At 44.1% G+C, this 12,337-nt stretch overlaps 1 protein-coding gene across 2 annotated transcripts in view; it reads left to right on the plus strand.

The window, feature by feature from the left end:
• The window catches only part of ZMYM2 (zinc finger MYM-type containing 2), a 150,345-nt gene that overhangs the window by 126,161 nt on the left and 11,847 nt on the right, over positions 1 to 12,337 (plus strand). For both annotated transcript variants that reach the window (XM_077483994.1, XM_077483996.1), the window contains exon 20: positions 8,893 to 9,007. In XM_077483994.1, the coding sequence (XP_077340120.1) occupies positions 8,893 to 9,007 (115 nt within the window). The remainder of the gene's footprint in view (positions 1 to 8,892; positions 9,008 to 12,337) is intronic.

Genomic DNA, 12,337 nt, shown 5'->3' on the forward strand with positions numbered 1-12,337 from the left:
CAGGCGAGCGGCAGGAGGGGGGTGTCCCCTATTGCTGTTTGTAAAAACAGCTGAGCAGCCACTGAGCTGCATCAGTTATTACAATAAAGCTGACCGTCCGCTCTAAAAAAAAAAACGGTACTGGGGTGATCCATGCAGCTGCATGCATCACGCTGGTAAAACCCTTTGAAGCAATATCAGTAATATTGGTCTGGTTTGCGACCGCTACCGATTTTTCAGAAAATGCTGACATCTGCCTTACCGATAATTGGGCGATCTCTAGTGAAAACAGCACCGTACATGAAAATAGTGCAGTGAAGTTAATATGATATAATGCTGACAATGGGCAAAATTGCACACCAGCATAATTTTAACAAAAACAATATGTTGCTTTAGTAGCTGTTATCAAAACATTTACCAAAGATCAACAAATTTGTGCTGGTTACCAAGTCCTCAAGTTTGCCTACAACGTGCGCTTGAATTAAGTAGGAATGAGCGATGTCTGCCTGTTGACAACATCTAGTGTGGTTGTTTTTGTGTTTGGAGACTACCTATTTATGATGTTATATAGCAGGGGTCGTCAACCCCCAGCATGCGTGCCAGAGGTGGCACACAACTGAGTTTTTGATGGCACGGAAAGGGATTCATGCCAGACCCAGCCGCACTGGGGCTCTATTCACAGAAAGCAAGGATGGTTCCCACCAGCCTTAATTCCTGCCCGCTTTATTCAGCTCCTGCCCACCTACAGAGAAAGCAGCACTGATGTTTTGGTTCCAGCCGGCCACAGTTTCTGCCCACCCACTTGGCTCCCGCCCACCTACAGAGAAGGCAACACGTATGGTTCCCACCTGCCACTGTTCCCGCCTGTCCACTTCAGCTCCCGACCACCTCACGCTTTGCCCACATTAATCCTAAAGCAGCATGGAGTCCGACATCCCTGCCTGCCCGCTGTCGTGTTCTGCTTTGGACAGACAATTGCAGGACTGCAGAAGTTTTGTAGCCCGAGCCTTCCTTGTCAGCGTGCCTGCTCGCACCTTGAGGACCATTCATCTCTCTCAGCAGCAGCATTAAAGAGGACCAGTGGTAGCTGCTTAATCCCACATCTTTATGTGAACAGCTATTGGGAAATACTACTTTTAGAACCAATAGAAATTCCAAAGTAGTAGGTACCAAACCATGTTCTAAAGTAGTAGTAGGAATAGTCCCAATAGCAGCAATCACTACCTTAGAACAGGATTTGCTACAGACTACTTTATAACATCTATTGATAACTAATACTTTTAGAAAAGGATTAAAGGTCAGTTCACACTAGAATGCACTGCCCTTGCAGTCTGCATCTGAGCGCCAATGTATTGTTAGTTGCACCCCAATCACAGATTGCAAATGAAGTGTTGTTGTTGTTTTGGTGCAGTGCATTCTTGCACAGTCTGGTGCAGTCTGGTTCATTTTGCAGCCCATTCAGAAATTAACCCCTGCATTCCTGTGAAATGCTGTGAGAACCTAAATTAATATAGGAATCCTAACTACCTGTCCAGTGAGAACATATGGCTTCTTTTTCAGAGACAAAAAAACATAATGTTTTAAAGAAATGCATAAGCACGGTAACTTAGCCCTATTAAGTACAAGAAGTGGGTATGGCTGATTAGTGCAAAATTCATACCCAACCGCAAGCTGGTTGCTACAGAGAACACTCAGTAGTTCCAGGTGTTGTGGGGATAACAGAAGCAGCTGCAACAGTGGTATCCTCACCCCCTCCCATCTCTTTGCCCAAGGTGAATACAAGGTGTTCTGTAAATGGAGAACAGAAGCGATGGGGTTGCAACATCTCTCTTCCTTCATTCAGAGAACACGTATCTTGTCAAAAAAGAAAAAGGGCTCTTGTTGGTGGGCAAGGAGATAGGAGAGGGCAGGGATGCCACTGTCGTAGCTGTAGTGCCGGCTTTTAGTCGGATATGAATTTTGCATTAAGCAGCAGCCATACAAACCTGTTGTTGTACTTATAAATTGATGCTAAGTTGTACTTGTGCATACCAATTTCTCACAGGACTACTGATTACATATCCAGTGAGAACATTATGGCTTCTTTTTTAGCCTGTTAGATTTATGCATTCATTAAGGGTCTTATGAGGTGCAGAATTTGGCTCTAAATCTGAGGTGTGAAGGTGCAGAATTTGGTTCTGATCTGAGGGGGGTGAAGGTGCAGAATTTGGAATTTGGTCCTGATCTGAGGGGGGTGAAGGTGCAGAATTTGGTTTCCGATCTGAGGGGGGTGAAGGTGCAGAATTTGGTTCCGATCTGAGGGGGTGAAGGTGCAGAATTTTGGTTCTGATCTGAGGGGTGGATCTGCAGAGTTTGGGTCTGATCTGAGGTGTTGAAGTACAGAATTTAGGTATGATATGAGGGTGAAGGTGCAGAATTTGTGTATGCTCTAAGGGGTGAAGCTGCATAAATTGGGACTGATCTTGGGTGCAAAGGTGTATTCATTGGGGCTTATTTGAATTCTGAATGTGCAAGAAATTGGGCCTAATCTAAGATGTGGAGGTGCAGAAATTGGGCCTGATCTGAGGTGTTGAGGGTGCATGCACTGGGGCTACTTTTAGATCTGTGCAGAAATTGGGTCTAATCTTGGGTATAGAAATGGGGCATTATCTGAGGTGTGAAGGAGCATGCACTGGGGCTCAAAGAGATCTGAACATTCAAAAAAATCTGTGATCTGACATGTGAATGTACCATCATTGGGGCTCACATTTGAGATCTGAAGGTGTGGAAACAGCCCGATCTGAGGTGTGACTTAATGGGGCTGACCTGAGGTATGCAGGAATTGGGACTCGCATGAGATCTAAAGGTGCATCATGTGGGCTGATCTGAGGTGTGAAGGTGCATATTCTAGGGCTCATAGATATGTTGAAGGTGCAAACATTTGGACTGATGTGAGATCTAAAGGTGCAGAAATTGGACATGATCTGAGATCATAAGATCTGAAGGTGCAGGAAATTGGGTCTTATCTGAGGTGTAAAGGTGCAGAAATTGCACCTGATTTGAAGTGTGAAGTTGTAGAATTTGGGGCTCATATGAGATCTGAACCTACATATATATTGGGACTGAGCTTAAGATGTGAAGGAGCATTTAGTGAAGCTCATTTGAGATCTGAAGGTGTAGAAATTGAGCCTGATTGGTGGTGTGAAGGTGCAGAAATTGGGGCTCATAAAATCTGAAGGTACAGAAATTAGACCTCATCTTAGGTGTGAAGATGTATTCATTGGGGCTCATTTGAGATCTAAAGGTATAGAAATTGTGACTGATCTGTCAAGGTGCATGCGCTGGGTCTGATTTGAGATCTAAAGGTGCAGAAATTGGGCCTTATCTCAGGTGTGAACGTGAAGAAAATTGGGCCTTATCTGAGCTGGGAAGGTGTAGAAACTTGGCCTTATCTGAGGTGTGAATGTGCATGCATTGGGGCTCATTTGAGATCGGAAGGTGCAGAAACTTAGCCTAATCTGAGATGTGAAGGTAAAGGAATTAGAACTGATCTGAGATGTGAAGGTAAAGGAATTAGAACTGATCTGAGATGTGAAGGTAAAGGAATTAGAGCTGATCTGAGATGTGCAGGTAAAGGAATTAGAGCTGATCTGAGATGTGCAGGTAAAGGAATTAGAACTGATCTGAGATGTGAAGGTAAAGGAATTAGAACTGATCTGAGATGTGCAGGTAAAGGAATTAGAGCTGATCTGGGATATGAAGGTGCAGAAAACTGGAGCTCACATAAGATCTGAATGAAGGTGCAGAATTTGGGCTGATCCAAGGTGTGAAATTGAAAAAATTGGCGAAGCTAGTCTTGGCAATGCTATATGCATTTGGATATACTTGTATGTGTGAGCAAATATTCTCACATATGACAGGAATATTGAACCAATTTTGCATTCTGGTTACCATTTCCTTTACCACTTACTATTGATCTTTGAAAGCTAAATATTAACATTCAAGTAGTTGACAGCATTTACTTAATAACAATTCATTTCATGTTTGAGAGTGAAGTTGACATTTATTTTTATATAACCAGCACTCTCCATTGAATTGAAAACATTTTTGAGCACACTATACTCAAAAGGTTGCCTACCTTGTGATATAGCGAAGCTTTGCCATAAACTGTGATTATGCTTCTTTTTGGACCTTTTCTTTCTGTGTTCCAGTGCACATAAGGCCTTTACTTTTACCCAAACTGCGATTTAAGCATTCCCTCTCCCCTCTTTAACCACTTTCAGACCGGACCATTTTGCTGGTAAATGACCAGAGGTCTTTTTACACTTTGGCACTGCGCTGCTTTAACTGGTAATTGCGCGGTCATGCAATGTTGTACCCAAACGAAATTTGCGTCCTTTTCTTCCCACAAATAGAGCTTTCTTTTAAAGGTATTTGACTGACTGCGATTTTTATTTTTTGCGATCTAAACGTAAAAAGAATGCAAATTTTGAAAAAAAAATGATATTTTCTACTTTTTGTTATTAGAAAAATCCAATAAACTCAATTTTAGTCATACATTTAGGCCAAAATGTATTCAGCCACATGTCTTTGGTAAAAAAAAAAGTCAATAACTGTATATTGGTTTGCGCAAAAGTTGTCACATCTACAAACTAAGGTACGTTTTCTGGAATTTACGCAGCTTTTAGTTTACGACTGCCTATCTCATTTCTTGAGGTGCTAAAATGGCAGGGCAGTACAAAACCCACCCAAATGACCCCATTTTGGAAAGTAGACCCCCTAAGGAAATTGATAAGTGGCATGTTGAGCCCATTGAATATTAAATTTTTTTGCCTCAAGCGATTGAATAATGACAAAAAAAAATTTTTTTTTTTTTTTTACACAAAGTTGTCACTAAATGATATATTGCTCACACATGCTATGGGCATATGTGAAATGACACCCCAAAATAAATTTTGCTGCTTCTCCTGAGTACGGGGATACCACATATGTGGGACTTTTTGGGAGCCTAGCCGCGTACGGGGCCCCGAAAACCAAGCACCGCCTTCAGGCTTTCTAAGGGCGTTACAGTTTTGAAGGCCATAAAATGCCAAGATGGCACAAACCCCCCAAATGACCCCATTTTGGAAAGTAGACACCCCTAAATTTAGGGGTACACTAGTGAGACTAGGTAATAAATGGCGGGTGCCCTGAAACTATAAAAAAAAATAACTAACCAACCAGCGCCACCTGTAACAGTTATATGGTGATCGCTGGTGAAAGGGTTAACTAGGGGGCAATCAGGGGGCTTTATGCGGTAGTATATGGGGGTCCCTGGCGCTATAAAAAGCTGCGGCGAACCTAAATACCTACCTGCCTAACTAGCGTCACCTGTGACACTAATACAGCGATCAGAAAAACGATCGCTTATTAGGCTGGGTTCACACTGGAGCGATGCGGGAACGCCACGAATCCGCGGCGGGTTCCCGCATCGCATGCCTCCTGGCGGCAGTTCACACTGCCCTATGCGAACTGCTGGGAGTGTCAGTGAAATGTTAATGACACCCCCAGATCAGTTCGCATATCGCAGTGCGATCTGCAAACTCGGATCGCATGGTGTGAACACCCATGCGATCCGATTCTGCTGCGGACCAAAAAAAGGGTCCCGTGCGAGTTTGCGGCGGGTGCAACGCGAATTCAGCCATACTATCTGTATGGCTGAACTCGAATCGCACAGAGATGGGATGGGATTTGCACTGCAGTGCGGTGCGAATCACATCCGTTCTCATAAACCGCTGCAATGTGAACCCAGCCTTAGTGACACTGGCGACGGGGGGTGATCACGGGGTTAAACCTTTATTGGGGGGGTTAGGGGGGTACCTTAGAACTAAAGGGGGCTAACCCTAACTGCCCTAACAGTTATTACAGTCGCAAATGACACCCGCCGGGTGATCAGGGGGTTAAACCTTTATTAGGTAATAAATGGCGGGTGCCCTGAAACTATAAAAAAATAACTAACCAACCAGCGTCACCTGTAACAGTTATATGGTGATCACTGGTGAAAGGGTTAACTAGGGGGCAATCAGGGGGCTTTATGCGGTAGTATAGCACAATAAGGAGGGAAAAAAAGTGGGACTTTAAAATGAAGCGGCTGAAGTGTGAGGGTCAGAAAAAGGTAATTTAATTGAATCCATAATATATGATACAGAGTAAATTCATATATATACATACATACATGTGCCATTGTAGGGCACAAAATGTGTTATATGGAGACATCAAGGTGTATGTAAAGACACATAAAGTCAAAAAACATATATGAACAGTAAATAGTATGTGGAGCAACAGCATAGCCTAAAAATGCCTCAGGGCGACATATCCGGTACCTGTGTTTGTAATCACATAATGTAAACATAAATGTACTGAATTAATATTAAAAATTAATTAGAAGTAACGTCGGGCCGTAGTAATTATCACTGTAGCATCAAATGTAGCTCTACGCGTTTCGTGGATGTATTCTCCACTCATCAGGAGCAGATGCGACAGATACCTGTAAAATATATAGATATGGTAAACCACACTCTGTATAGAGGGGAATAGGTACAGTACATAGAGTGCTTTCAAAAGAGGTTAACTAAGCATATCTACCATCCCCGGCAGCGAACATAGCAAACAGCAACTGGTCCGTGGTGCGTCGGAGGCGCAGATCGCCCCGCCCGGGAGCTGAGGCGGCATATTTGGGCGGCGGATATAGTGAACAGGTGCCTGGGTATGAAGATAAATTCCATGTGCTAACAGTGCTGGTATATGGAGAATAGGAGTATCTAAAACAAAGTATGTACATGAGCGTTAAGTGAGCGTGTAAAAGAATTGTAATGAAATAAAAGAGGTTGTAAGTGTGTGAGGTGAAAAAATAAATATACAAAGAATTGCGTGATAATGAGAAATAGTGTGTGGGAATGAGAGTGTATAAAAATAAAATGTATGGAGAGTGTTGGAGCAATGCAGGTGAAGACTAGAGGATGAAGTGTAGACATATATGTTGGTTGTGATGTGCCTGCAGAGGTATGAAAAGGATAAACAGTGTAGTGAGGGTGTGGAGTGTGAAATGAGCCAAAGCAGAGAGAGTGCTAGGTGAGTGCGGTAAAGGGATAAAGATGTAATGGGGGTCCCTGGCGCTATAAAAAGCTGCGGCGAACCTAAATACCTACCTGCCTAACTAGCGTCACCTGTGACACTAATACAGCGATCAGAAAAACGATCGCTTATTAGGCTGGGTTCACACTGGAGCTATGCGGGAACGCCACGAATCCGCGGCGGGTTCCCGCATCGCATGCCTCCCAGCGGCAGTTCACACTGCCCTATGCTAACTGCTGGGAGTGTCAGTGAAATGTTAATGACACCCCCAGATCAGTTCGCATATCGCAGTGCGATCTGCAAACTCGGATCGCATGGTGTGAACACCCATGCGATCCGATTCTGCTGCGGACCAAAAAAAGGGTCCCATGCGAATTTGCAGCGGGTGCGGCGAATGGCTGAACTCGAATCGCAGAGATCGGATGTGATTTGCACTGCAGTGCGGTGCGAATCACATCCGTTCTCATAAACCGCTGCAATGTGAACCCAGCCTTAGTGACACTGGCGACAGGGGGTGATCACGGGGTTAAACCTTTATTGGGGGGGGTTAGGGGGGTACATTAGAACTAAATGGGCTAACCCTAACTGCCCTAACAGTTATTACAGTCACAAATGACACCAATGCAAAAAAAATAAAAAATGCATTGGTGTCACTGTGACTGGGGGGGCAGGGGTAATTGGGGGGGTGATCGGGGGGTAAAGGGGGGGTGTGAGTGTGCCTGGCATGTTCTACTGTGAAGTGTCGTGTTGGTGCAACTCACCGATCCTCTCTCCTCGGTGCCGGAATGAAAAATACCGACACGGAGGAGAGATTACATCACTTCCTCTCCTGTGTTTACATTACAGGAGAGGAAGTGATGTCACGAAGGATTTCCATTCGTCGGGAGCGATCGCGAGGGGGTGGCCATGAATGAATCGGTCGGGCCCCCCATCCGCGGGAAGGCAGGGACGTACAGGTACGCCCATATGCCTGCCCGTGCCATTCTGTCGACGTACATCGTCGTGCGGCGGTCGGCAAGTGGTTAACTATGAAATGCCAGAGCCATTTTGGCAATTGTGGATTTAAAATCTTTCTAGCCAGTTCCCAAGAAAAAAATATTGTGGTAAAGCTGTAAGCAGTGTTTAGACATGTAGAGTATAAATGGTCATCTATCTAGGAAAAATGCAGCCATTACAAATATTATACATTTTTTTTTTTTTTTTTTTTTTAAATCATATAGCAGCTTGATGAGTCACACCAATCCAATGACATCTTACATTTTTCATGAAGACCAGCAAACCTGACTCTGAAAACTTTGGTTTGTGACGTATCAGTATTTGGTTATGATTCAGAATTAGTCTTTCATTTTCAATGTTGCTTACAGGATACACCCATCATGTGCTGAACAAAGTTGGAATAATGGGTTAGACCTTTTAATTACTGGCATGTTGACTGGCAATGATCTCCAGTTCAAGACTGCTACTGCTGATTAGTGCATTAGTGCATATCACTTTGCACAATTTTCTATTCTGTACCAGCCTTATACCTTGTCATGTGCTGGGATTAGGTGGAAGACAGAGACTTCTGCACAAACGATGCTACTTTCTAAGTGACTAGCCAACAAGAAGTATGCAATCGGAGGTGATTTCATCTGCTGCATGATTGTTCTGGGTTAATAACTTAAACTACCCAAAGATAGCCAGGTAACTGATTTCCAGAATGAGATCAGTTGTGGCTAGAATATTCTCTCAATACAGATTTACTGAGTCCGTCACAATCACAGCACCTGATTTTGCTTTAAAATGTTTTATTGAATTCCTAATTATATTTAATTTTTATAGTTCATGTCTAGGAGCAGAAGAACAGATAATTTATTTAGCGATCCAGAGTATCAAGAGTTTGGAGAAGAATTTAATATTATCCTTAGGAGCTGGCAGCCCAGTATTCTTCCTGATGGTACGTGATATTGACAGTGCTGTCATGCTTTTGTTATTCTTATTTTAATTTTTTCATACAACCCTATCATTCTTTATAATCGCACACATACAGTACCTTGAAGAAAAAGTATTCATACCCCTTGATATTTTACACTTTTTGTCACGTTACAACCTAAAATGTAAATCTATTTTATTGGGATTTCATGTGCTAGATCAACACAAAGTGGCACATAATTATGTGAAAGGAAAATGATAAATGGTTTTCTATTTATTTATTTTTTTACAAATATCTGAAAAGTGTGGTGTGCTTTTCTGTTCAGCCCCCTTTACTCTGATGCTCAAACTAAAATCTAGTGGAACCATTGTCTTCAGAGGTCACCTAATTAGTAAATAGAGTCCACGTGTGTAATTTTAATCTTAGTTTGACTACATCTGTTCTGTGAAGTCCTCAGAGTTTTGTTAGAGAATATTGGTGAACAAACAACATCACGAAGACCAGGGCACACACCAGACAGGTGACTGATAAAATTGTGGAGAAGTTGAAAGCGTGGTTAGTTTATAAAAAAAAAAAAAAAAAAATATCCCAAGCTTTGGACATCTCGCGGAGCACTGTTCAATCCATCATCTGAAAATGGAAAGAGTATGGCACAACTGCAAACCTACCAAGACATGGCCGCCCACCTAAACTGACAGACCGGGCAAGGAGAGCATTAATCAGAGAAGCATCCAAGTGGCCCATGGCAACTCTGGAGGAACTGCGGAGATTCACAACTCAGGTGGGAGAATCTGTCCACAGGACAACTATTAGTCGTGCACTCCACAAATCTGGCCTTTATGGAAGTGTGGCAAGAAGAAAGCCATTGTTGAAAGCCATAAGAAGTCCTGTTGCAAGCAGCCATGTGGGGGACACAGCAAATATGTGGAAGGGAGGTGCTCTGGTCCGATGAGACCAGAATTTTACTTTTTGGCTTAAAAGCAAAACGCTGTGTGAAAGAAAACCAACACTGCAAATCAACCTGAACCAACACCATCCCCACTTTGAAACGTGGTGGTGGCAGCATCATGTTGTGAGAATGCTTTTCTTCAGCAGAGACAGGCAAGCCGGTCAGTTGATGGAAAGATGGATGGCGCAAAATACAGCACAATCTTTAACTCTTAACAGAAGAAAACCTGTTAAGTCTGCAAAAGACTTGAGACTGGGGCGGGAGTTCACCTTCCAGCAGGACAACAATCCTAAAAATAATACAGCCAGAGCTACAATGAAATGGTTTCAATCAAAGCATATTCACATATTAGAATGGCCCAAGTTCAGACCTAAATCCAATTGAGAATCTGTGGCAAGACTTTAAAAATGCTTTCACAGATGCTCTCCATCCAATCTGACAGCGTTTGAGATGTTTTGCAACATAGAATAGGCACAAATTATACTCTAGATATGAAAACCTGGTAGAGAGATCCCCAAAAAGACTTGCAGATTTAATTGCAGCAACAGATCGTTCTACAAAGTATTTACTCAGAGGGGCTGAGTACAAATGCACACCACACTTTTCAGGTATTTGTAAAAAAAATTGGAAAAACCATTTATCGTTTCCCTTTCACTTCACAATTATGTGCCAGTTTGTGTTGGTCTATCGCATAAAATTCTCCCCTCCCCCGTGTCAATCTTTCAGGATGGAGAGCAGAGGAAGGCGTCAGTAAATCTGTCGGCTCCTTCCTATTCCAAATGAACAGAGTCGGTGATCACTGACTCTGTCCATTCATAACTGAGCATCGTATTGTAATAGAATTGTAATAAATATTTAAAAGGATAAATTGTAACAATAATTAAAAAATAAAATACACACTGTCCAGTTCTTAGTCAGCTGCATTACATTTACCATACTTCCGTTGATGTCTGTCACTAATTTGTGACCAGGGATAACAGATTTGTTTAGGACTTAAGTTTAGCATCTTCATCTTGATCTTAGGGTTATATAGCCCCTTTAAGAAAGGACTAGGCAGAACATGTTAAAAACCGCAAAACTGCAAAGTACCGCCCTGGGGTCGGTCCTACTGGCTACAGCCCCTCGCACTGCATCCAGCAGCTCAGGTTTTTTTCTGCCTAGTGTAGAAGGACCTTGCTCCCAGTGGGGCCATTGGTCCTGGGAGTTTTTTTCTGCATTTTTGATTCCTGTGATCTACAATCAACAGCTGGATAATATAGATCCTGGTAGTCTCCCCAGCCTTGCCATTGAGCGTGAGCAGACCTTAACTACGCGCTGGGTCGGCCACGACATGCCCCATCTGATCCAGGGGTGGCCGGTGAGCTATGCTCTGGGGCACACACATGACCGGGCTACTGCTGTCCGTGTCAGTGTGCCGTAGCCGACAGCCACCCCGTACTGCTCAGGTGATGGTTCTGTCTGTCTGGAATGCGTCCAGCAGTACCTACAGGAGGGGTAATTACGGTTCCATCTGTCTCGGCAGGATGGAGCAGCTAGGCATTCCCTGGGAGGTCGACTAGGGGGTCTTTCACTTTCCATTTCTTCTCTCCCTGTCCCTCCTCCCTATGCTGTGGGCCGCTATGTGACTGGGCACATGTGGGGGCGTTGCATGTACCTGGCAGGGGGCTGGGTGTTGAGGGTTCGCTTGTCCTCTTCCCTGTTTCTGGGCCACGGTGGGGTGTTTTGGTGTGTATGCCATGTGGGGAGGCCTCCGCGGCCATTTTCCTGAGGCCGCAGACCTTTTTCTGTAGCCACAGCCAGTTTTTTCCTTTCAGCCATTTTCTCGGAGTCTGGCGGCCATTTTCCCGACACCCTCAGACTTTTATGCGGAGGCGGACATTTTCTAGTAGCCTCAGCTTGTGTTGCCTCTAGTCTAAGTGGTGACAGGCGAGTGTGGGTCAGCATGGCTTCTTCCCCAGACATCCCTGTTATGGCAACCGGTTCCCCTACACTGCGGTGCCTATGGACACTCTGTTGGCAGTCCTGGAGGCCTTTGTTGCCAGGGTGGAAGCGGCGTGCGGACACAAGGGGGTTAAATGCCGCCTCCGCCCACAGTCTTCTGGGCAAAGCTCAGATTCAGACTCTGTCCCGCTGTGGCAGACGGCCCCTGTTCTGACATGTCAGAGGATGCGGACCAGGACCTTTCGGACAGTGAGAATGACTCCGTGTCAGCACAGGAAAAAGCACTTGTAGGAGCACTGCTGTGCGGGATACCCTAAAGATGGAGGATACGGCGGGGACATCTACAGAGGTGTTGGTCCCTTTCGAGTCCCACAAGCCAGCCCGCACGGCTAAGGTGTTTACTTATCCAACTTATTTTGATACGTTTATTTACAAGGAGTGAGTAAAACTGCAGTGTGCCTTTT

Source organism: Lithobates pipiens, unplaced genomic scaffold, assembly GCF_037356315.1.
Source record: "Lithobates pipiens isolate NorthernLeopardFrog02 unplaced genomic scaffold, aLitPip1_a1.2 Scaffold_16, whole genome shotgun sequence".
NCBI lineage: Eukaryota > Metazoa > Chordata > Amphibia > Anura > Ranidae > Lithobates > Lithobates pipiens.